Source organism: Gymnoscopelus braueri, assembly GCF_963280865.1.
Source record: "Gymnoscopelus braueri genome assembly, chromosome: 2".
In the NCBI taxonomy this organism is placed as follows: domain Eukaryota; kingdom Metazoa; phylum Chordata; class Actinopteri; order Myctophiformes; family Myctophidae; genus Gymnoscopelus; species Gymnoscopelus braueri.
Window position 1 is genome coordinate 4,396,069 of NC_137604.1, and position 18,142 is coordinate 4,414,210.

General features: G+C 39.8%; 1 protein-coding gene and 1 long non-coding RNA gene across 2 annotated transcripts; both read right to left on the minus strand.

Annotated features, from left to right (window-relative positions):
- Window positions 1-10,971: 10,971 nt before the first annotated feature.
- Window positions 10,972-14,471, minus strand: LOC308075395 (uncharacterized protein; the record flags this gene model as incomplete). Its single annotated transcript, XM_080415253.1, has 7 exons — window positions 10,972-11,017; window positions 11,591-11,991; window positions 12,136-12,227; window positions 12,408-12,740; window positions 13,192-13,491; window positions 13,608-13,809; window positions 14,445-14,471. The coding sequence occupies 7 exons, from the start codon at window positions 14,469-14,471 to the stop codon at window positions 10,972-10,974; spliced, it is 1,401 nt and encodes a 466-aa protein (XP_080271379.1).
- A 1,808-nt stretch (window positions 14,472-16,279) lies between these two features.
- LOC308098247 lies at window positions 16,280-17,847 on the minus strand. The gene is made up of 3 exons (XR_013934277.1): window positions 17,735-17,847; window positions 16,801-17,106; window positions 16,280-16,397 (listed from the first exon to the last, which is right to left on the minus strand). It is a non-coding gene; the product is annotated as an uncharacterized lncRNA (long non-coding RNA).
- Between the last annotated feature and the right edge of the window lie 295 nt (window positions 17,848-18,142).

Sequence of the window (18,142 nt, forward strand, 5' to 3'; positions counted from 1 at the left end):
TCCCTGTCTCTCCAGCTCTTTAAGTAAACAGAAAAATACATATCAGCAATTTCATCCAATCAGGAGAGTGGGCTCATACAGGATAAACAAGTGAAATCGGAAGTAATGCAACAAAGACAATAATGAACAGACTCGGTTGGGTGTTTTCTCCAAAAAGCCACAGAAAGCACTCAAAGCAGAGAAAAAGGCCAGTTCCAAATCCATTAGAATGGAAGTGAATGTAGCTGTGTCTTATATTGTATAAAATTGTGTTTCAGATCCAACTTTTTCATAGATTTCATAGATGGCTGGATTCATGTTAATGTGTGTTTTCAAATAGTTAACTTTTAAACCCTCAATTTAGTCAACTTGACCGTTGACTCGGTACTTGGTCTGCTCTTTTCCCCTCTACACCGACTCTCCGGAAATAGCCGTTCTACAAAGCTCAAGTTGTGAGCTTGTAGATCTGCTATTTTCCCGGCTAATGTTCGGCCACCACGCAAAGATTTGGCGGACCCCCTGTAGTAACTCTGAGAACCCCCTAGGGGTCCCGGACCCCCTGTTGAAGACCCCTGAGTTAAAGAGATGGAGAGACGGGGGGGGGGGGGGGGGGGAGACCCCTGTTACTGAACAAACACTCTATAGCAACGATGACCATCACAATATAGAGCTTTTTAACTTTTTATTTCAGCCAAAACATATCACTTTACACCACCTTTAACCCATTGATACCTGGAACGCATCTGTGTCACTTAAGATGTCTTTGGCTATTCAAAAATAGCAGATATACAAGCTCATAGCGCGGCACCGAGTGCCGCGCTACGAGCTTGTAGATCTGCTATTTTTGAAAAATCGAGGGAAAAAAATGTTCTTTTTTTTTTTCAAAAAAAATTTAGGATTTAGAAGACATTTCTAGAATCTTCTCAGGTCTTAATAGGTTAAGTAAACAGTAAGGATTTAACCGTGCAGGGGTCACGCGTTGGGTTGAATTCCGCCCGGGACGCGTTCATACACTGGTCTTCTTTTTAACCTTGAAACCACTCTGCATTGAGACGGTCCTTCTGTTCTGTCCACTGCCATCCACTCCATTCAACTGACTTTGATGTCGTCGCTGTCGGGTGGAGACCTCGTACGTCCAATACGGCTTCATTACACGATGTAGTTATTATTTAGTCACAAAGCTCTTGTTGATACTTTTTCATTGGTTCAATATTTATTGAAAAAAAAAAAGCCACAGGCACGCTTAAAGGAATACTTCACCAACATTTAGTTTTCGTCGCATTTCTGATTTTGATGACACCGCTGCGGTTCGGAGACCGTAAAAAACGATATAAAACAATAATACAAGCTAAGCTGTAAACCGGCAGGTTCAAAGATAATGTTTTTAAATATAGGTTTGCTCTTTGTTATGATTGGTCTCCTGTTACAGTTATTAGTCAAATGTTGGATTGTTGGTTCAGGAATGAGACAAAAACAAAAAAAATCTCCAATCTCCATTTTTAGCTAAAGTAGCTAAAATAGCCGCTCTGCGACGCGTTGTGAGCTTTTAGATCGGCTATTTTAGCATGACACCCTTGTATGACAAATCGGGGCATTAACGCATTCAATCCGGGGACGCATCTTTGTCATTTTAAGATTTCTTTGGGCTATCCAAAAATAGCAGATCTACAAGTTCATAGCGCGGCACCGAGTGCCGCGCTATGAACTTGTAGATCTGCAATTTTTTTGAAGAATCGTGAAAATGTGTGCAAAACTTTGAATATATGTATATATTTTTAAATCGGAACAAAATAGTTTGAGATGGGGGTCCGTGGGGCCAAATACATATCATTTTGGGGGTCCTTGACGATTTAGAAGACATTTGTAGAATCCCCCCAGAAGCAAAGATTTGAGTTACAAATGTCTGCTTTGAAAATATACACATTCAAAGATTTTCACACATTTTTTTTAGACTTTTTCAAAAACAGATTCTTTCCTGGTCTAAAAGGGTTAATTTACGAAAGAAAAAATAGAAATATGGAGATACAAGGTTTCTGCCCGACAAGGACGATCTGCTCGCTGCTGACTCCTCCCCCAGAGTGGAGTCTATTGCCTTCTGCACAACACAGCAGAGGATAAACAAACAAAAGAAATCCTCAGTGTTCATTTAAAGCTGAGATCCGTAACTTTTTTCACGTCCTTGCCCGGGAGACCAACATGTCTACCTCTCTGAGTCTGAACCAAGAGAGGGAATCGCCCTCTTGGCCCTGGGGGGGAGGTACACATGCTCATGAGCTTCAGGCTGTACACCTTGTCAGCCAGAGTAGGGAGCCCACTACAGTTGTGTTTGGTCTATTTATATTGTTCTAAATAAACCCAATACAGAGTTATAGTGTCTGTTAGAGTATGTTAATACTAAATAAATATAACATTAGACATGGGTTAAAAATCATGTTTTATTCATTAAACTAAGTTCTGATTGCAGCTTTATGTCTGCGAGTGGATAACTGTGGATAAATGAACACTGAGGATTTTAAGGTCTTTTACACACAGCGGGCGTGTGACCAATCAACCATTACAAACCACAAAAAGTATATTTTCGGGCAAATCAACTGCAAAGGAAAAAAATCGGTTACCGTGTGTAACCGTGTGTTCAATGAAACATATCACACCTACTGTACACGCTCTGTTAGGTCTGCTGTTTTTGGCAGGCAACGCCAATAAATCACAATAAATGGGTTGTGTCCACAGATAGCATTTCTGAGCGGAGGAATGCTTTGGAAATCGTCTCTATCGGGTGGAAACCTCATATTATGTCCAAAATGGGTTACTTTTCAGGATTCAAATTTAAAAAATGGCAAAAGAAGCAGAAGGACAAGCTCGTAACGCGGCGCGCTTGCCGATCTGGTGTGACGCTGTAGTATGATCAAGTAGGGTGTTCATTTACAAATAAAATAGTTTAAATAAGTCGATAGGAGGTTTCTGCCCGACAGCAACGATATAATAAAACAAATGAACTCGTTGATCAACTGTTGTTTTGTACGGAAACGTACTGCTGCCATGCCAGGAGAAGAAAATCCTATCGTGAAAGTGAAAAGGGAAAAAGTTTCTTGTTATAATGACGACAAGATATTATCTAGTTAAAACTTGAAAAGTTTCATGTTTTTTTTTGCTCTTTTTTTTCAAAACATGAAATGTTTCACCTTTATTACGTGATACATTTGTATCTTGTTATAACCTGATAATGTATAATCGTGACACGTCATCACGTTGTTACCATGAAAAAAAAAACACCGGGGAATGTTTCATGTTTTAACACCTTTTTTTTTAGTTTGTGAAAACGTGAAACTTTTCAAGTTAAAGTGTGATACTTATCTATATCACCTCATGGTTTGATACGTTGTCACGTTATAACAAACTAATGTCTTGTCAGACTGTAAAAAAAACTAACATATTTTTTCACGTTAAAACAGATATTTTTTTCTGGCATGGCAGCAATACACATCCATAGTTTTGACTTAAACGTTTTTTTTCTTCTCTTTTATATCTATTTTTTCCAAGGTGTGTACGTGTTGGGGGCGGGGTCAGTGGTATGAAATACGGTCAATTTATGCTTTGTGCAACAAGTGTCAAACAACCCGTCACACTGTGTGTCTCACAACGTGAGGTTTGAGCGTTGGTGTGGTCTGCGACTCGCCGTCGTGTTTAAAACTAACTAAAACTATGACTAAAACTATGACGAAAGTTTTCCGTCGACGACCTTTTTTTCACTGACGAAAACTAAATGGAATCTAAGCTATGATGACTAAAACTAATAAGACTAAATAAATTGACAATTTCGTCGACTAAAATGTTAGGGAGGGACGAGTGGAGAAGAGATCCAGTAGAACTAAAAGACCAAGTGTAAAATCAGCCACAAGGCCTGCCAAAAACATTTGATTCTGTTTTTATCAAATAAAGTATATCATATAATTAAATATTGGAATATGTTTTGACACAGAATCAAATGTGTTATGGTCATGATTCACCAGGAGCCTGGATGGCTTGGTTCCAGGCTTAACCATATATAAATATTTTCGGAAATCTCTATGGGGAAATACATGTTTTTGTCATGTTGACGACACTTTGACGTCGTTGCGACATGTTGGTCAACTTCAAGTTTATTAATATGTCCCAAACTGGGCAATTTCTATCACAGCAGATAATAAAATAATAAAAAAAAAACACTTGTCACGCAAAGCATCAATTGACGGGCTAAAGACACTTATTACAAATGAAGACGAATAAATAAATAAATAAAGGTGTTTATGGTGGGAGATTGAATGTGGATCTGGGAACGGGGTTTAAATGTATGGATGATCTACGTATGCAGCTGTTTTGTACAATGTAAATACATTTGTTGTTTTTTCAAAGAGCTTAATGAGTATTTTGTGAAGGGCCTTGAATGATGTTGTAAATATCTAAGTTATAGATTTAAACTATATGGGATGATTACTGGATGAGACCAGAATTAAAGACCTACTGCTTTGTATTTACTACCTCTGTGTGTGTGTTATTATTGTTATTGTTGTCTAGAGAGAGTATGTTTTGCACCCTGTCTGTCTGTCCGTCCGTCCGTCCGTCCGTGTGTCTGCGAGGAGCTAATCTCCGGCACCATTGGCCCGGTCTCTGCGAAACTGCACACACACTCCCTGAATGCCAATTCAGAACCTCTGCCCCATTTTTTCACATGGGCCTGTTATAGCGCCCGATTTGTGCAAAAGGCATTTTTTTATATTACTCCTACAGATTTTATCCAAACATCACGCAAAACGGTACACAGTATCTCTATAGTCATGTGATCAACACGGATCTGTCCGATGTTCCATATTCCATCCTGATTAATCTCTCAAGAACAGATTCTGCACTGCGTTGGAATCTGTCGGGGAGGTTCGTCATAACGTGTGCGCATTCGCTACAAGTGGGCGTGCCTTCAGATCAGGAAGCAGGCCGCGCTTTACCCAATCAAATGTAGTGGGCGGGATTCACATGTCCGTCGATCTTTCCCCCTCGAAACAAACCCAAACTAATTTAACAATAGCGTCCGCGGAGCAGACAAAACCACGGAAAGATATTCACATTTTAACTTACTCTTTCATCATAGAAACAAGTGGGCTTATAACCAAAACGATCCATGTTCTCTGGGAGAAGTGGTGTTAGTGTTCCGTGTAGAAATATTGTTAGTGGGAATGAAAACATAGTCGCACCACCGGAAGTGAAAGCTGAAGGCAGACCTAAACCCCGGTTTCCTTGTGCACTGGTGTTACGTTTTCTTCCGCCCAGAGCCAACAGACATAGAACAGCAGAGGTCGCTGTTTTTCATTTTCAGTTGGATCTGGGTTCCCAGATTGCATCCTGATTGGCTTAGAGTGGCTTCCAAAAGTTGCAGGATTGGTTTGTTTTGTACAAAATGCCTCAAATCATGAACGCAGCATCTGATTTCCGTGAAATTGTGCACGCACATTCCCACTAAGCCGAGGAAGAAATACCACTTGAAAATGTTCAAATCAGCCTCATGGTGGCGCTATAACAGGCCGTTTCGCGTTTTTACCTATAACTGCACCGATCTGAGTGAAACTTTGCACGCACTCTACCTAGAGGCTAAGGAAAAACCTTTGCCATGCATTATTCACATCTGCCTTTTAGAGCGCCACCAGGAGGCTGACTTTTGTAAAACATTTTTTTTGCTTTTATTCCTTCAAATTCTGTCCAAAGATCACGCAAATCGGTGCAAAGTATCTCTAAAGTCATGTGATCAAGATGGAAGTCATATTACATCCTATTTGGCTAACATTGGCTTCCAAAGTTTGCTGGATAGGTCCATTTGAACAAAATGCCTCAAATCATCAACGCAACGTGCGATTTCCGTGAAATTTTGCACACATATTCCACTATGCCGATGAAGAAATGCCACCCTTTTCACATTGGCCTGTTATAGCGCCACCAGCAGGTCTAATTTAGCAAAACATTTTTTTGGAACAAAATGCCTCAAATCATGAATGCAGTGTCCGATTGCCCGTGCAAGGCCTAAGAAGAAATGGCGCCCCTTTTCACATTGGCTTATTATAGCGTCACCAGGAGGCACAATAACCTACCTGACCTGGCGGAGACCTGTGCTCCAAGGAGCACTTTTTCTAGTTGTACTTTATATAAAATATAAAACCTGATCGGAATGAATTTTCATTCGGGTTTGTAGGGGTGGTATATACTGTTTGAATCGGTATACCAATCGGAATTTACCATATAAACGTGTAACGGTTAAGCCCAGGCTTGTCCCAGAGAACGGACGCTCTTGATTGATTGATTGAAATTTTTATTAGGCAAAAGAATGTAAAACAACACAGTTACATTTATAATACTTTTGTCTAAAAGGTCCGACCAAAAAAGTCCTTGCGGACTTGTTTCCGTTGCGTTCCGTCTGAGGATCTGAACCTGTGATGGAGGAACAATCTTTACCTGTCCTTGACATGAAACGGGACAATATTATGTCACGGAGCAAACAAGCTAATGAAATCAGCTCCTGGCCTTAAGGTGGACTGACTTAAGGTAGACCAGTAATTATTTTCCCTTCACCGGGTAAGGACTAGTAAATACTAATTCTATGTAGTTTGGATTTACCTTCAAGACAGAGACAGATGGCATTGAGTACTATTTATAAACATACCTTATTAACTGAGAATAACAAACTTGAAAAATAAATACAGGTCAAAACTGCAGTCTGAGGATGATTTGACCCTCTGCCTGACAACCTCCATCCACCCAAGGTTAGATAAGTTGTGTGCCAGTCATCAGGGTCAGACATGTCACTAAATAGGAGTATGTGCCATCCACAGGTATAGGGTTGATATGAGGATACACTGTCCCTTCCATATGTTTGTTAAAAATAAAAACATGAATCTGACAATCATTTTACTTGAATAGCTCAGTATTGTTTTCAACATAACAGGTATGTTTATGCATGGCAGTGGCATTAATGGGCCATTTCTCTTTCCACATTTATCTTAAAATAAAACATGATTCTGTCCATTTGAATAGCTTGTATACATGATTATCATGTATTGACATTGGTTCTCAGTTAATAAGATATGTTTATAAATGGCAGTACGGCCACCCTACTCACTGTACCTTGTACAATACATGTATGTTTAAAATAAAAGCGTGAATATATTAATCTGTCTATTATTTTAATAGCTTAGTGTTGAATGCACAATAATATGGTATGTTTATACATATTTAATGCAGTGGTGTAGAGTAACTAAATACTTTTAGTACAATGTTGAGGTATTTTTTACTTTACTGGAGTATTTCCAATGTTCAGTACTTTTACTTCTACTCCACTACATCTCAGAGGCAAATATTGCACTTTGACTCTACACTACAATTATTTGAAAACTTTAGTTACTTTGTAGATTTAGATTATTATTACAAAACATACATTAACGCCCTTTATATACATTTCGGCCATTTGAAAATAGCAGATCTACAAGCTCAAGATCGGCTATTTTCAAAATATTTTTTTATACATTTTGAAGACTTGTGAAATGGGACATTCTGCATAATCAGTACTTTCTACTTTTGGTACTTTAAAGGTTCTATGACATTCATTTTCAATTTTTTTTTATCTTTTATGTTTTTGTGGGGGTTTTATGACCTCAATTACACCCACAAAATCTGAACTTTGAACATTCAGTGGATTTTCTGTGGTCTGGGGTTTTCTGTATAATTAGGCTGAAAAGTAATCTGAGCTTGGCCCTTCGACAGTGAGGTCACAGCCGATTAATCCCGCCCACTCTCCTCCTCGCCCCTCCCCTCCCCTATCCTTTCCTTTGGGGGGGGCGGAGCAGAGGCGATGATTGACAGGCAAAATCCCTCACCAGCGACACCCGCAGGCAAAGATTTCTTTTTTCATTGCAGTTGAAAAGGCTTTAGAAATGTGAGAGAAAAACACCTGCCATGGATCAATGGAGTGGAATTTTTTGTTAGAACTTTCTATACACGTTTGAAGGACCATGACAAAGACTTTTAATGTGTGGTAAAACTGAACGTCATGAAACCTTTAAGTACAGTTTGATACCAATACTTTTGTACTTTTAATCAAGTAAATTTTGAATTTAAAATTATGATTTTTTTGGGGCAGAGGTTCTGACTGGCATCCAGGGAGTGTGTGTGTGCACAGTTTCGCTGCAATCAAGCCAACAGTGCCGGAGATTAGCTGTCCACAGACGGAGGGGGCGACGGACACACGGACACACGGACACACGGATGGACGGACAGGGTGCAAAACATAGTCTCGGCCATGCCTTTCGGCCTGGTGGAGACAATAATCCGATACTATAAATGGATATATAAATATAATAATATAATATAATAATCCTATACTATAAATGGATATATAAATATAATAATATAATATAATAATCCTATACTATAAATGGATATATAAATATAATATAATATAATAATCCTATACTATAAATGGATATATAAATATAATAATATAATATAATAATCCTATACTATAAATGGATATATAAATATAATAATATAATATAATAATCCTATACTATAAATGGATATATAAATATAATAATATAATATAATAATCCTATACTATACATGGAATTGTACATATTTATCCTGTCACAAGAATGGAGATGGAAGGAGAGCAATGTCCAAACAGACTTACCAGCAGCTCCACAGTGACTCCTACAGGCCATCACATGCACCTGCAGGACAGACTGACAGCATCCTGAGGTGATATGGAGTGATGATGATGATGATGATGATGAGTTCCATGTAGAACTGACGATGATGAGGATGATGAAGATGATGATGATGAGGATGGTGACCAGCAATGTTTACATTTTACTTAAAGGAGTACTTCACCCATTTTCAATCTTCATATAATTGGTCCTCACTAATGCTCATCAGATGGCACCATGTATGTCTACTCTGTGTCTCAGAGGACGGCTGTGGACAGTTCAGAAACCTGCCTGAGTGTAAAACCTCCTTATATATTTGTAGAATGTTCCAATTTGGTCACAATGTAGAGCTATTTAACACTTATTTTAACAATAACATATAATTTACACCATCTTTAACACAGACAAAAGTTTGCGGAGACCAAAACAGAGAGAAGATGTATTGAAAGGACATTTAGTCCCATTTAAAACCACATTTCATTGATATAGATGAGTCATCCATTGATCAGTGATCAGTACATGAGTCATTCATTGACCAGTGATCAGTACAGTCATTCATTGATCAGTAGATGAGTCATTCATTGATCAGTGATCAGTAGATGAGTCATTCATTGATCAGTAGATGAGTCATTCATTGATCAGTGATCAGTACATGAGTCATTCATTGATCAGTGATCAGTAGATGAGTCATTCATTGATCATCTTTCATCACATGCTTGTCTTAAATGTTGTCTCCTGCTGTTATGAAAATATTGAAAACCTGTTGGATGTGTTTGTGTTCATGGTAGCCATGACAACGTCCCATACTACACACAACACATTTAGGAGAGGAACACTTCAGCAGATTCAGCTTTATTGACTTTTATTTTCTTAAGGTAACAAAGATTAAACATCAAACATAGCATATTGTATGAATGTAAGTGTAGAACACTGCTGTCAGATGACAAATCAACAGTGAACTTTACATCATTAAGAAGCATTCAGGTCCTTCTGCTTCTGAAAACACACAATGGATCCTATAGGCTCATCCATAATGGTTTGAATGGTTGGATGGATCCTATAGGCTCATCCATAATGGTTTGAATGGTTGGATGGATCCTATAGGCTCATCCATAATGGTTTGAATGGTTGGATGGATCCTATAGGCTCATCCATAATGGTTTGAATGGTTGGATGGATCCTATAAGCTCATCCATAATGGACCAAGTTCAAAATGAGAAATCAACACAGATGATGTTACAAAGAACATAATAAGTAACCAAATAGAAATAAGAAAATATTAATATACATTGAGGGCCCTATTTTGTGCCCTGCGCTATGCCTTGGCACTATGTGCTACCCGTTAATTACGCACAAGACAGCTGGTGCTGCCTCTAAACGCTTAAAGCCAATGACACCTGGCACGCTGATTGGTTTTATTAATGTGACGTCCAAACCACACCTATGCATAATGTAAGGGGTAGCGCAGGTGTTTTAGGCATAGATATAGAAACCTATATACCTCATTGGCCTCTGCAGTTCGTTGGAGCAACTGGTATCGCGGCCGCCATTTTAGAGGAGGAAAGCTACCATTCAAAGTGACTACTGGCCAATCACAGCACGTTGACCTGCCTCTAATTGGCCTACCGAACGCCCCCTTCTGTGACACAAGCGGAAGCTTTCCTCCTCTAAAATGGCGCCCGAGATACCAATGCCTCAGAGCCGAAGGAGGCGTCTACCTTTATATGTCTATGGTTTTAGGGATAAGGATGGTGGCACAAAATAGCAACTTGGCCACGGGAACACCCTTTAAGTTATCCAATAAAAACATTAAGATGTAGTGTTAAAAACAAGCCTTGTTTAAAAACACCAATCAAACAGCAATGTTTCCCAATATAAAAAAGACACAATGCATGATTGTAATTAACAATAAAATGTCACCTGTCAGGTGATAAGAAGCTGCCTGCTCACTCCTCATGCATTGAAGGAAGCATGAGCTCAGTGTGGGGCTCTACTCAGGCTGGCAGAGGGAGAGTAGCGATTACAAGCTTAGGCAATTGGCACTGGGTGAAAAAATGGGTTACAGAAATTGTGGGATACAAATTTAAAGAAACAAAAAACAATAAAATTACAATAATACCTTATTATTAACAGATCATCAAAAGGAGTGTTAAAAACATGTAATACTTAAACATCTAAAAGTAAGAAGTTAATTATATAAAGAAATATATATACATAATTTATTAACACATCTCCACATTCTATTGTGCCAATAGAAGCAAATGTAATGAGATCAATAGTTGTGTAGCTCAGACTCTGATGGTTCACTGAGTGATAATCTATGAATTGAACAATGACACAAACACCTGGGCTGCATTGACATGTATTGTGTACAGTAGGATCAATAGATGCATTTATTGATAACTAATTACTGATAGTTATAATGACTTGATGAAACACCATGAGGGTGAAGACAGACACGGTCCAATGTGATCTGATCTTCAAACACAGAGCTCTTGTTCCCTGTAGGTGTCATTGTCTTCTGACTTGTATCCTCATGAATGTTTTAACTGTAGACTTTATCTGCCTCTTCTAAACCTCACTTGGTCTTTTTGGTACATTTACAGTTCAGTGTAAATGTTCAAACCTTGACTGAGGTGATGGACAGCTATGTGATGGATTTGAAATGAACTCCTTAGAGATCCACCTCATATACGTGGTGTCCTGGTTCTTCACTGGGTCCAGCTTCAGACCCTCCTGGTAGATCTATGTCGTCATACTGGTCGTATTCTGTCTCTTCACTGGGTCCAGCTTCAGACCCTCCTGGCAGATCTATGTCGTCATACTCGTGGTATTCTGTCTCTTCACTGGGTCCAGCTTCAGACCCTCCTGGCAGATCTATGTCGTCATACTCGTGGTATTCTGTCTCTTCACTGGGTCCAGCTTCAGACCCTCCTGGCAGATCTATGTCGTCATACTGGTGGTATTCTGTCTCTTCACTGGGTCCAGCTTCAGACCCTCCTGGCAGATCTATGTCGTCATACTGGTGGTATTCTGTCTCTTCACTGGGTCCAGCTTCAGACCTTCCCGGTAGATCTATGTCGTCATACTGGTCGTATTCTGTCTCTTCACTGGGTCCAGCTTCAGACCTTCCTTGGAGGTTTATCTCCTCATACTGGTGGTATTCTGTCTCTTCACTGGGTCCAGCTTCAGCATCGGAAGCAACAGTGTTGTAATAAACCATCTCAACGTTCTCCCGTCCTACATTATAATAAACTCTGGTCTCCACTCCTGCTCTCCGCCCTCTGATGGCCTGGAGAAAGACAGCAGCACACAACTTGATCTTACTGGATCAGATCAGGTTCTCTTCAATACAAACAGTGGAACTACTTAATTTATATTCTGGTCTGGTATTGAATGAAGATGAATAAAGATTGAATAAGGACGTATACATTACCTTCCAGACACGATAGAGGACATAGCTTATCACCACCAACAGCAGCAGCATTACGAATGTAACTTTGAGGATGTTAGATGTCAGATGAGAAGCTGTGAGAGACAATATTTTACAACATCAAACATTAAGTAAAGATCAACTCTCATTAAAAAGTGTATTTGAGGTAATTATTTAACATTTGTTAATTTACGTCATATTCAATCCTGCTTTATGTATTTTTGCTTGATTGAGTTTCATATTTTGACTTGAAAAGTCAATGTAATTCTGGTTACCTGTGACAGTGACAGAGAGGAACTGGCTCTTATTGTAGAAGTCATTTGAGTAAACATTGATGTGATAAATACAGCTGTAGTTCCCTTGGTGGGTGTGGTTTGCAACAGGAAACAGGAAGTTGGCAGAGTGATTGACAGCTGGCTGGGTGTAGTTGTGTGTTGTGTTGGATCCAGTGAAGGTGAGGTGGAAGGAGCCTCCTGGGTACTGTGGCTGGATAGAGCAGCTGATGGAGAAGCTGTAACCCTCCATCACCTGTGGCCCCTGATGCTGGCCCTCAGAAACCCCGTTCATGGAGGAGGAGAAGAAGGTGATGTTTGGATTAAACGGCAGATCTGTAACAAGACAGATGAGGTGATTGACTGAAACAACAGATTTATAAACAGAGAGAGAAAATGACAATAAGGTCAAATGAGAGAAAGATCAAAAGATTGGAAATAAGTTAATTATAAACATCATTGGCTCTAAATAGACAGATGACTCATTGTGTCTGATTCTAAACTGGAAAATCTTGACAACATAAAGACTCAGGTCAAGATCTGCAATAATCAGCTCATTTATTAAGAATCATGAGTACCTTTGCCTTTTAAAAATTAAATCACATTTCCAATCAAAAGTTATTTGTCAAATGTAATGAAAGTAGAACATGTATTTAGGTGAATGTGCAAACAACGCGTACATTAGGCAGATAGATAGATAGATAGATAGATAGATAGATAGATAGATAGATAGATAGATAGATAGATAGATAACAATGTATATATGCGGAGGAAGTCACTGTTTTACCTGAACAGATCACCTCCAGTCTGGCAGTGGAATTACCAGAAACCTTTGTTCCACACTCTCTGAGTGAAGACTCAGACCCAACACAGGAAGATGAAATCCACCAAACAGGTTCACGTGTAAAACCAGAATTCCACTTTCTTGAAAAAGCAGAGCCACAGTCCAGCTGTCTACACACTACAGATGATGACTTCAGGTTCCAGTCAGACCAACCATCCACTGGTCTCCACTGTCCCTGGTGTTTCATCTCCAGTATACCAATACAGTTACTTATTCCTCCCACCAACCTGACGTCAGCAGACTCTGTACAGAGACAAGAGAGTAAACATTAAAGAAAAAAGTAACATTAATGTCATTAGAAAATGATCATCCAAACCAAAAATATAGTTTATATATAGTATATATATAGTATTTTTTACCTAAGCAAGTGAGTTCAACAGTCTTGTTAGGTGAGCTGGTGTTTCTAGTTGAGTCTGAGGTTCCACAGTCCAGGAGAACAGACTCGTTGCCTTCACACTGGAACTCTTTGGTCCACATTGAAGTGTTCACTTCTCCATAGAGCGCCCCCTGGAGGACTGAAGGAGCCCCACAGCCAAGCTCCCTACAGACCACCTCTGCATCCTGCTGGTCAAAGTCACCTTCATACACTGAGAGCCACGACTGATTAGACTTCACCTCCACTCTGCCTGAACACACACTAGTCCCATTCACCAACCTCACTGACTCTGTGGGGTGGGGGGGGGGGGGGGGGGAAGAGAGAGAGAGAGAGAGAGAGAGAGAGAGAGAACATTTCAAGTCGTAAACTTTGATAGGCTGATGATTGTCAGCGGAATTTACAATCAGACTTTACAAATTACTCACTGCAAAGTAAAGGCTTTTTCACTCTCATTACTGATGTTCAAACTAAACAATAAAATGTTCTACCTGAATACCGATGATAGTTAACGTCACAGACCCACAATAATCTTGAGATATATGTGTTATTGTGATATCACGATAATGACAATATTGTTACATCCCCACATGACAATATATACAGTAAAAATACACAAACACATTACTATTTAGTTCTAAACCTCCTGGGGTTCAGTCGCGATGGGTGCAGAACCCAGGGCTGTGGCTGTAAAATAAACTGTAAATATTACTGTTGTTGTAGTAGTAGTAGTAGTAGCTTGTTACCTGAACAGATCACCTCCAGTATGTACAAGGAAGTAGCAGACGTCTGTGTTCCACACTCCCTCAGTGAAGACTCAGACCCAACACAGGAAGACGTAATCCTCCATGTAGGATTATGTGTAGATCCAGAACTCCTTTCTGTTGAAACAGCAGAGCCACAGTCCAGCTGTCTACACACTACAGATGATGACTTCAGGTTCCAGGCAGACCACCCATCCACTGGTCTCCATTCTCCCTGATGTTTCATCTCTAGTAGACCAGTACAGCTATTGGTACCTTCAACCAACCTTACATCATCAGACTCTGTAGAGACAAGAAAGTTAAACGTAAAAAAACTAAACTATTATGTTCATTATAAACTGATAACCTAAACGTAAAGTATAGTTTGTATTCTACCTGAGCAGGTGAGTTCAACAGTCTTGTCAGGTGAGCTGGTGTTTCTAGTTGAGTTTGAGGTTCTACAGTCCAGGAGAACAGACTCGTTGCCTTCACACTGGAAGTCTTCGGTCCACATTGGAGTGTTTACTTCTCTATAGAGCGCCCCCTGGAGGACTGAAGGAGCCCCACAGCCAAGCTCCCTACAGACCACCTCTGCATCCTGCTGGTCAAAGTCACCTTCATACACTGAGACCCACGACTGATTAGACTTCACCTCCACTCTGCCTGAACACACACTAGTCCCATTCACCAACCTCACAGACTCTGTGGGGGGGGGGGGGGGGGAGAGAGAGAGAGAGAGAATTTAAAAGATCATTTTATGAATCCACTATTGAATATAAATATGAATCCATTATGGATGCATTTTGAAATCTAAACATCAGAGGCAAGTTTTTTTTAATGAACCCTTAACACACACAGAGAAAGACAAATAGCAATATACTCAGTGTAAAATAAATAAATAGATACATATGCAAATACATAATAAATACATAAAAAGAAACATTCATAATTAAGTAAAGGGGAAAGGAGAACAAACTAAAAACTAACCATTATCATCATCAGATCCTCCCAAATAACTCATAGGAGACTAAAAGCCCCCATGACCCCCCCCCCCCCACACACACACACACACACACACACACACACACAAACACACATACACACACGCGTATGCACACACGAACACATGCAAACTGATAAAATGATGAATGGATAGTTAGACATAAACAAACAGATGGAGAGGGCAATATAGACAGACAGATGGACAGACAGACATACAGGCAGATTAAATGAGTGACTGTAAAGGTTGCTGTCATTGTTCAAGTCATTGTTTTTCATTACCTGAACAGATCACTGTGGGTCTGCCTGTAATCAAACCTTTCCGTTTGATACCAAAAGTCTCCATTATGACACAGTCGCTCAGTGAAGACTCAGAACCAGCACAGTAAGGTGTAATCCTCCATATAGGCTGATGTGTGAAACCAGAACTCCTTTCTGTTGAAACAGCAGAGCCACAGTCCAGCTGTCTACACACTACAGATGATGACTTCAGGTTCCAGTGAAACCCACCATCCACTGGCCTCCATTCTCCCTGGTGTTTCATCTCCAGTTTACCAGTACAGTTACTGATTCCTCCCACCAACCTGACATTATCAATCACTGTAAAGAGTCAATAGAGTAAACATTAATGCAATACAATTACTTGTATTATAGAATATTCATCCAAAGCAAGAAAATAGCTTGTCTTTTACCCAAACAGGTGAGTTCAACAGTCCTGTTAGGTGAGCTGGTGTTACTAGTTGAGTTTGAGGTTCCACAGTCCAGGAGAACAGACTCGTTGCCTTCACACTGGAACTCTGTTGTCCACATTGGAGTGTCAACTTCTTCATAGAGCGCCCCCTGGAGTCCTGAAGGAGCCCCACAGCCAAGCTCCCTACAGACCACCTCTGCATCCTGCTGGTCAAAGTCACCTTCACACACTGAGACCCACGACTGATTAGACTTCACCTCCATTCTGCCTGAACACACACTAGTCCCATTCACCAACCTCACAGACTCTTGAGAGAGAGTGTGTGTTGGTTTAACTTGGAGAGCTGAGGAAAAAAAACATCAAATAAATGAGTTTCACTTTGACAGAGTGCATGGATCCTCTCTACCAATACAGCAGCTTGTTGATGTGTTGAAATACAGGACAAGATATCCTTGGTTTATTCTGTTTGATGCTATTTGTTGATGAAAATAAGTTGTATACAGGAATATCATTTAACAGTTTGTTTGATGATTGCAAATAACTTTCATTTTGTCACCTTCTGTGATTCTAATTATTGCATCTTGCCAAGAGATAATCCATTGGACTGAATTGAATTTGTGTCTTAAGATTTCTTCACTCTCCTAATGTTATTACAAATGTATGCAGCACTTTTAGATTCATATCACATATAAAAGTTCAGATTTTAATTAATAATAATCCAATAAAAGGTATAGTTTGTCTTTTACCTGAACAGGTGAGTTCAACAGTCTTGTCAGGTGAGCTGGTGTTTCTAGTCGAGTCTGAGGTTCTACAGTCCAGGAGAACAGACTCGTTGCCTTCACACTGGAACTCTTTGGACCACATTGGACCCTCCACTTCTCCATAGAGCGCCCCCTGGAGGACTGAAGGAGCCCCACAGCCAAGTTCCCTACAGACCACCTCTGCATCCTGCTGGTCAAAGTCACCTTCACACACTGAGACCCACGACTGATTAGACTTCACCTCCACTCTGCCTGAACACACACTAGTCCCATTCACCAACCTCACTGACTCTGGGGAGAGAGAGAGAGAGAGAGAGAGAGAGAGAGAGAGAGAGAGAGAGAGAGAGAGAGAGAGAGAGAGAGAGAGAGAGAGAAAGAAAGTAAGCATTATAAGCATTAAAAGATGTATGTATTAAACCACAACAATGGATACATTAATCTTTAAATAATGCATCTGGAACTCTACATACTCTATTAAGAATAAACATAGATCTGCTCTACTATCAAGTCATGTGACTCAATATGCATGTAACTAGTAAAAAGAAAACCTTCACGAGACAACTTAAATAACAAATGGAGTTCTTTACACGTGTCAAATCACTATTTTAAATGGACTGATTAAATTGTGAACTCCAGATGAACAGAAATGGCACATTTTAAATGTATTTTGATAATGACACAACTTTTAAAAGCCACACAGACATGCATATAGAGGGACAGATGTATGCACAGTAGAGACAAGCTATAGAGTGTGTGTGTGTGTGTGTGTGTGTGTGTGTGTGTGTGTGTGTGTGTGTGTGTGTGTGTGTGTGTGTGTGTGTGTGTGTGTGTGTGTGTGTGTGTGTGTGAGAGAGAGAGAGAGAGCATTGCATATAAGAGAGTGTAAAGATTAGTGTCATTGTTGAAGTCATTGTTTTACCTGAACAGTTCACCTTCAGTGTGACAGTGGAATCATAAGACTTTACTGGTCCACACTCCATCAGTGAAGACTCAGAGCCAACACAGGAAGATGGAATCACCCATCCAGCTTGACGTGTAGAAATAGATGTAAATTCTGTTGAGACAGCAAAGCCACAGTCCAGCTGTCTACACACTACAGATGATGACATCCTGTTCCAGTCAAACCAAGCCAACAATGGTCTCCACTCTCCCTGGTGTTTCATCTCCAGTATTCCACTACAGTTACTGGTTCCTCCCACCAACCTAACATCATCAGACTCTGTACAGAGAATAAGCAGTAAAAAGCATTACTTCAATAAAAATATCTTCAGTACTGTAATCTATTTTCAGTTGTTCTTCTTTCATCTTTGTTTACCTGTTGAGTTGT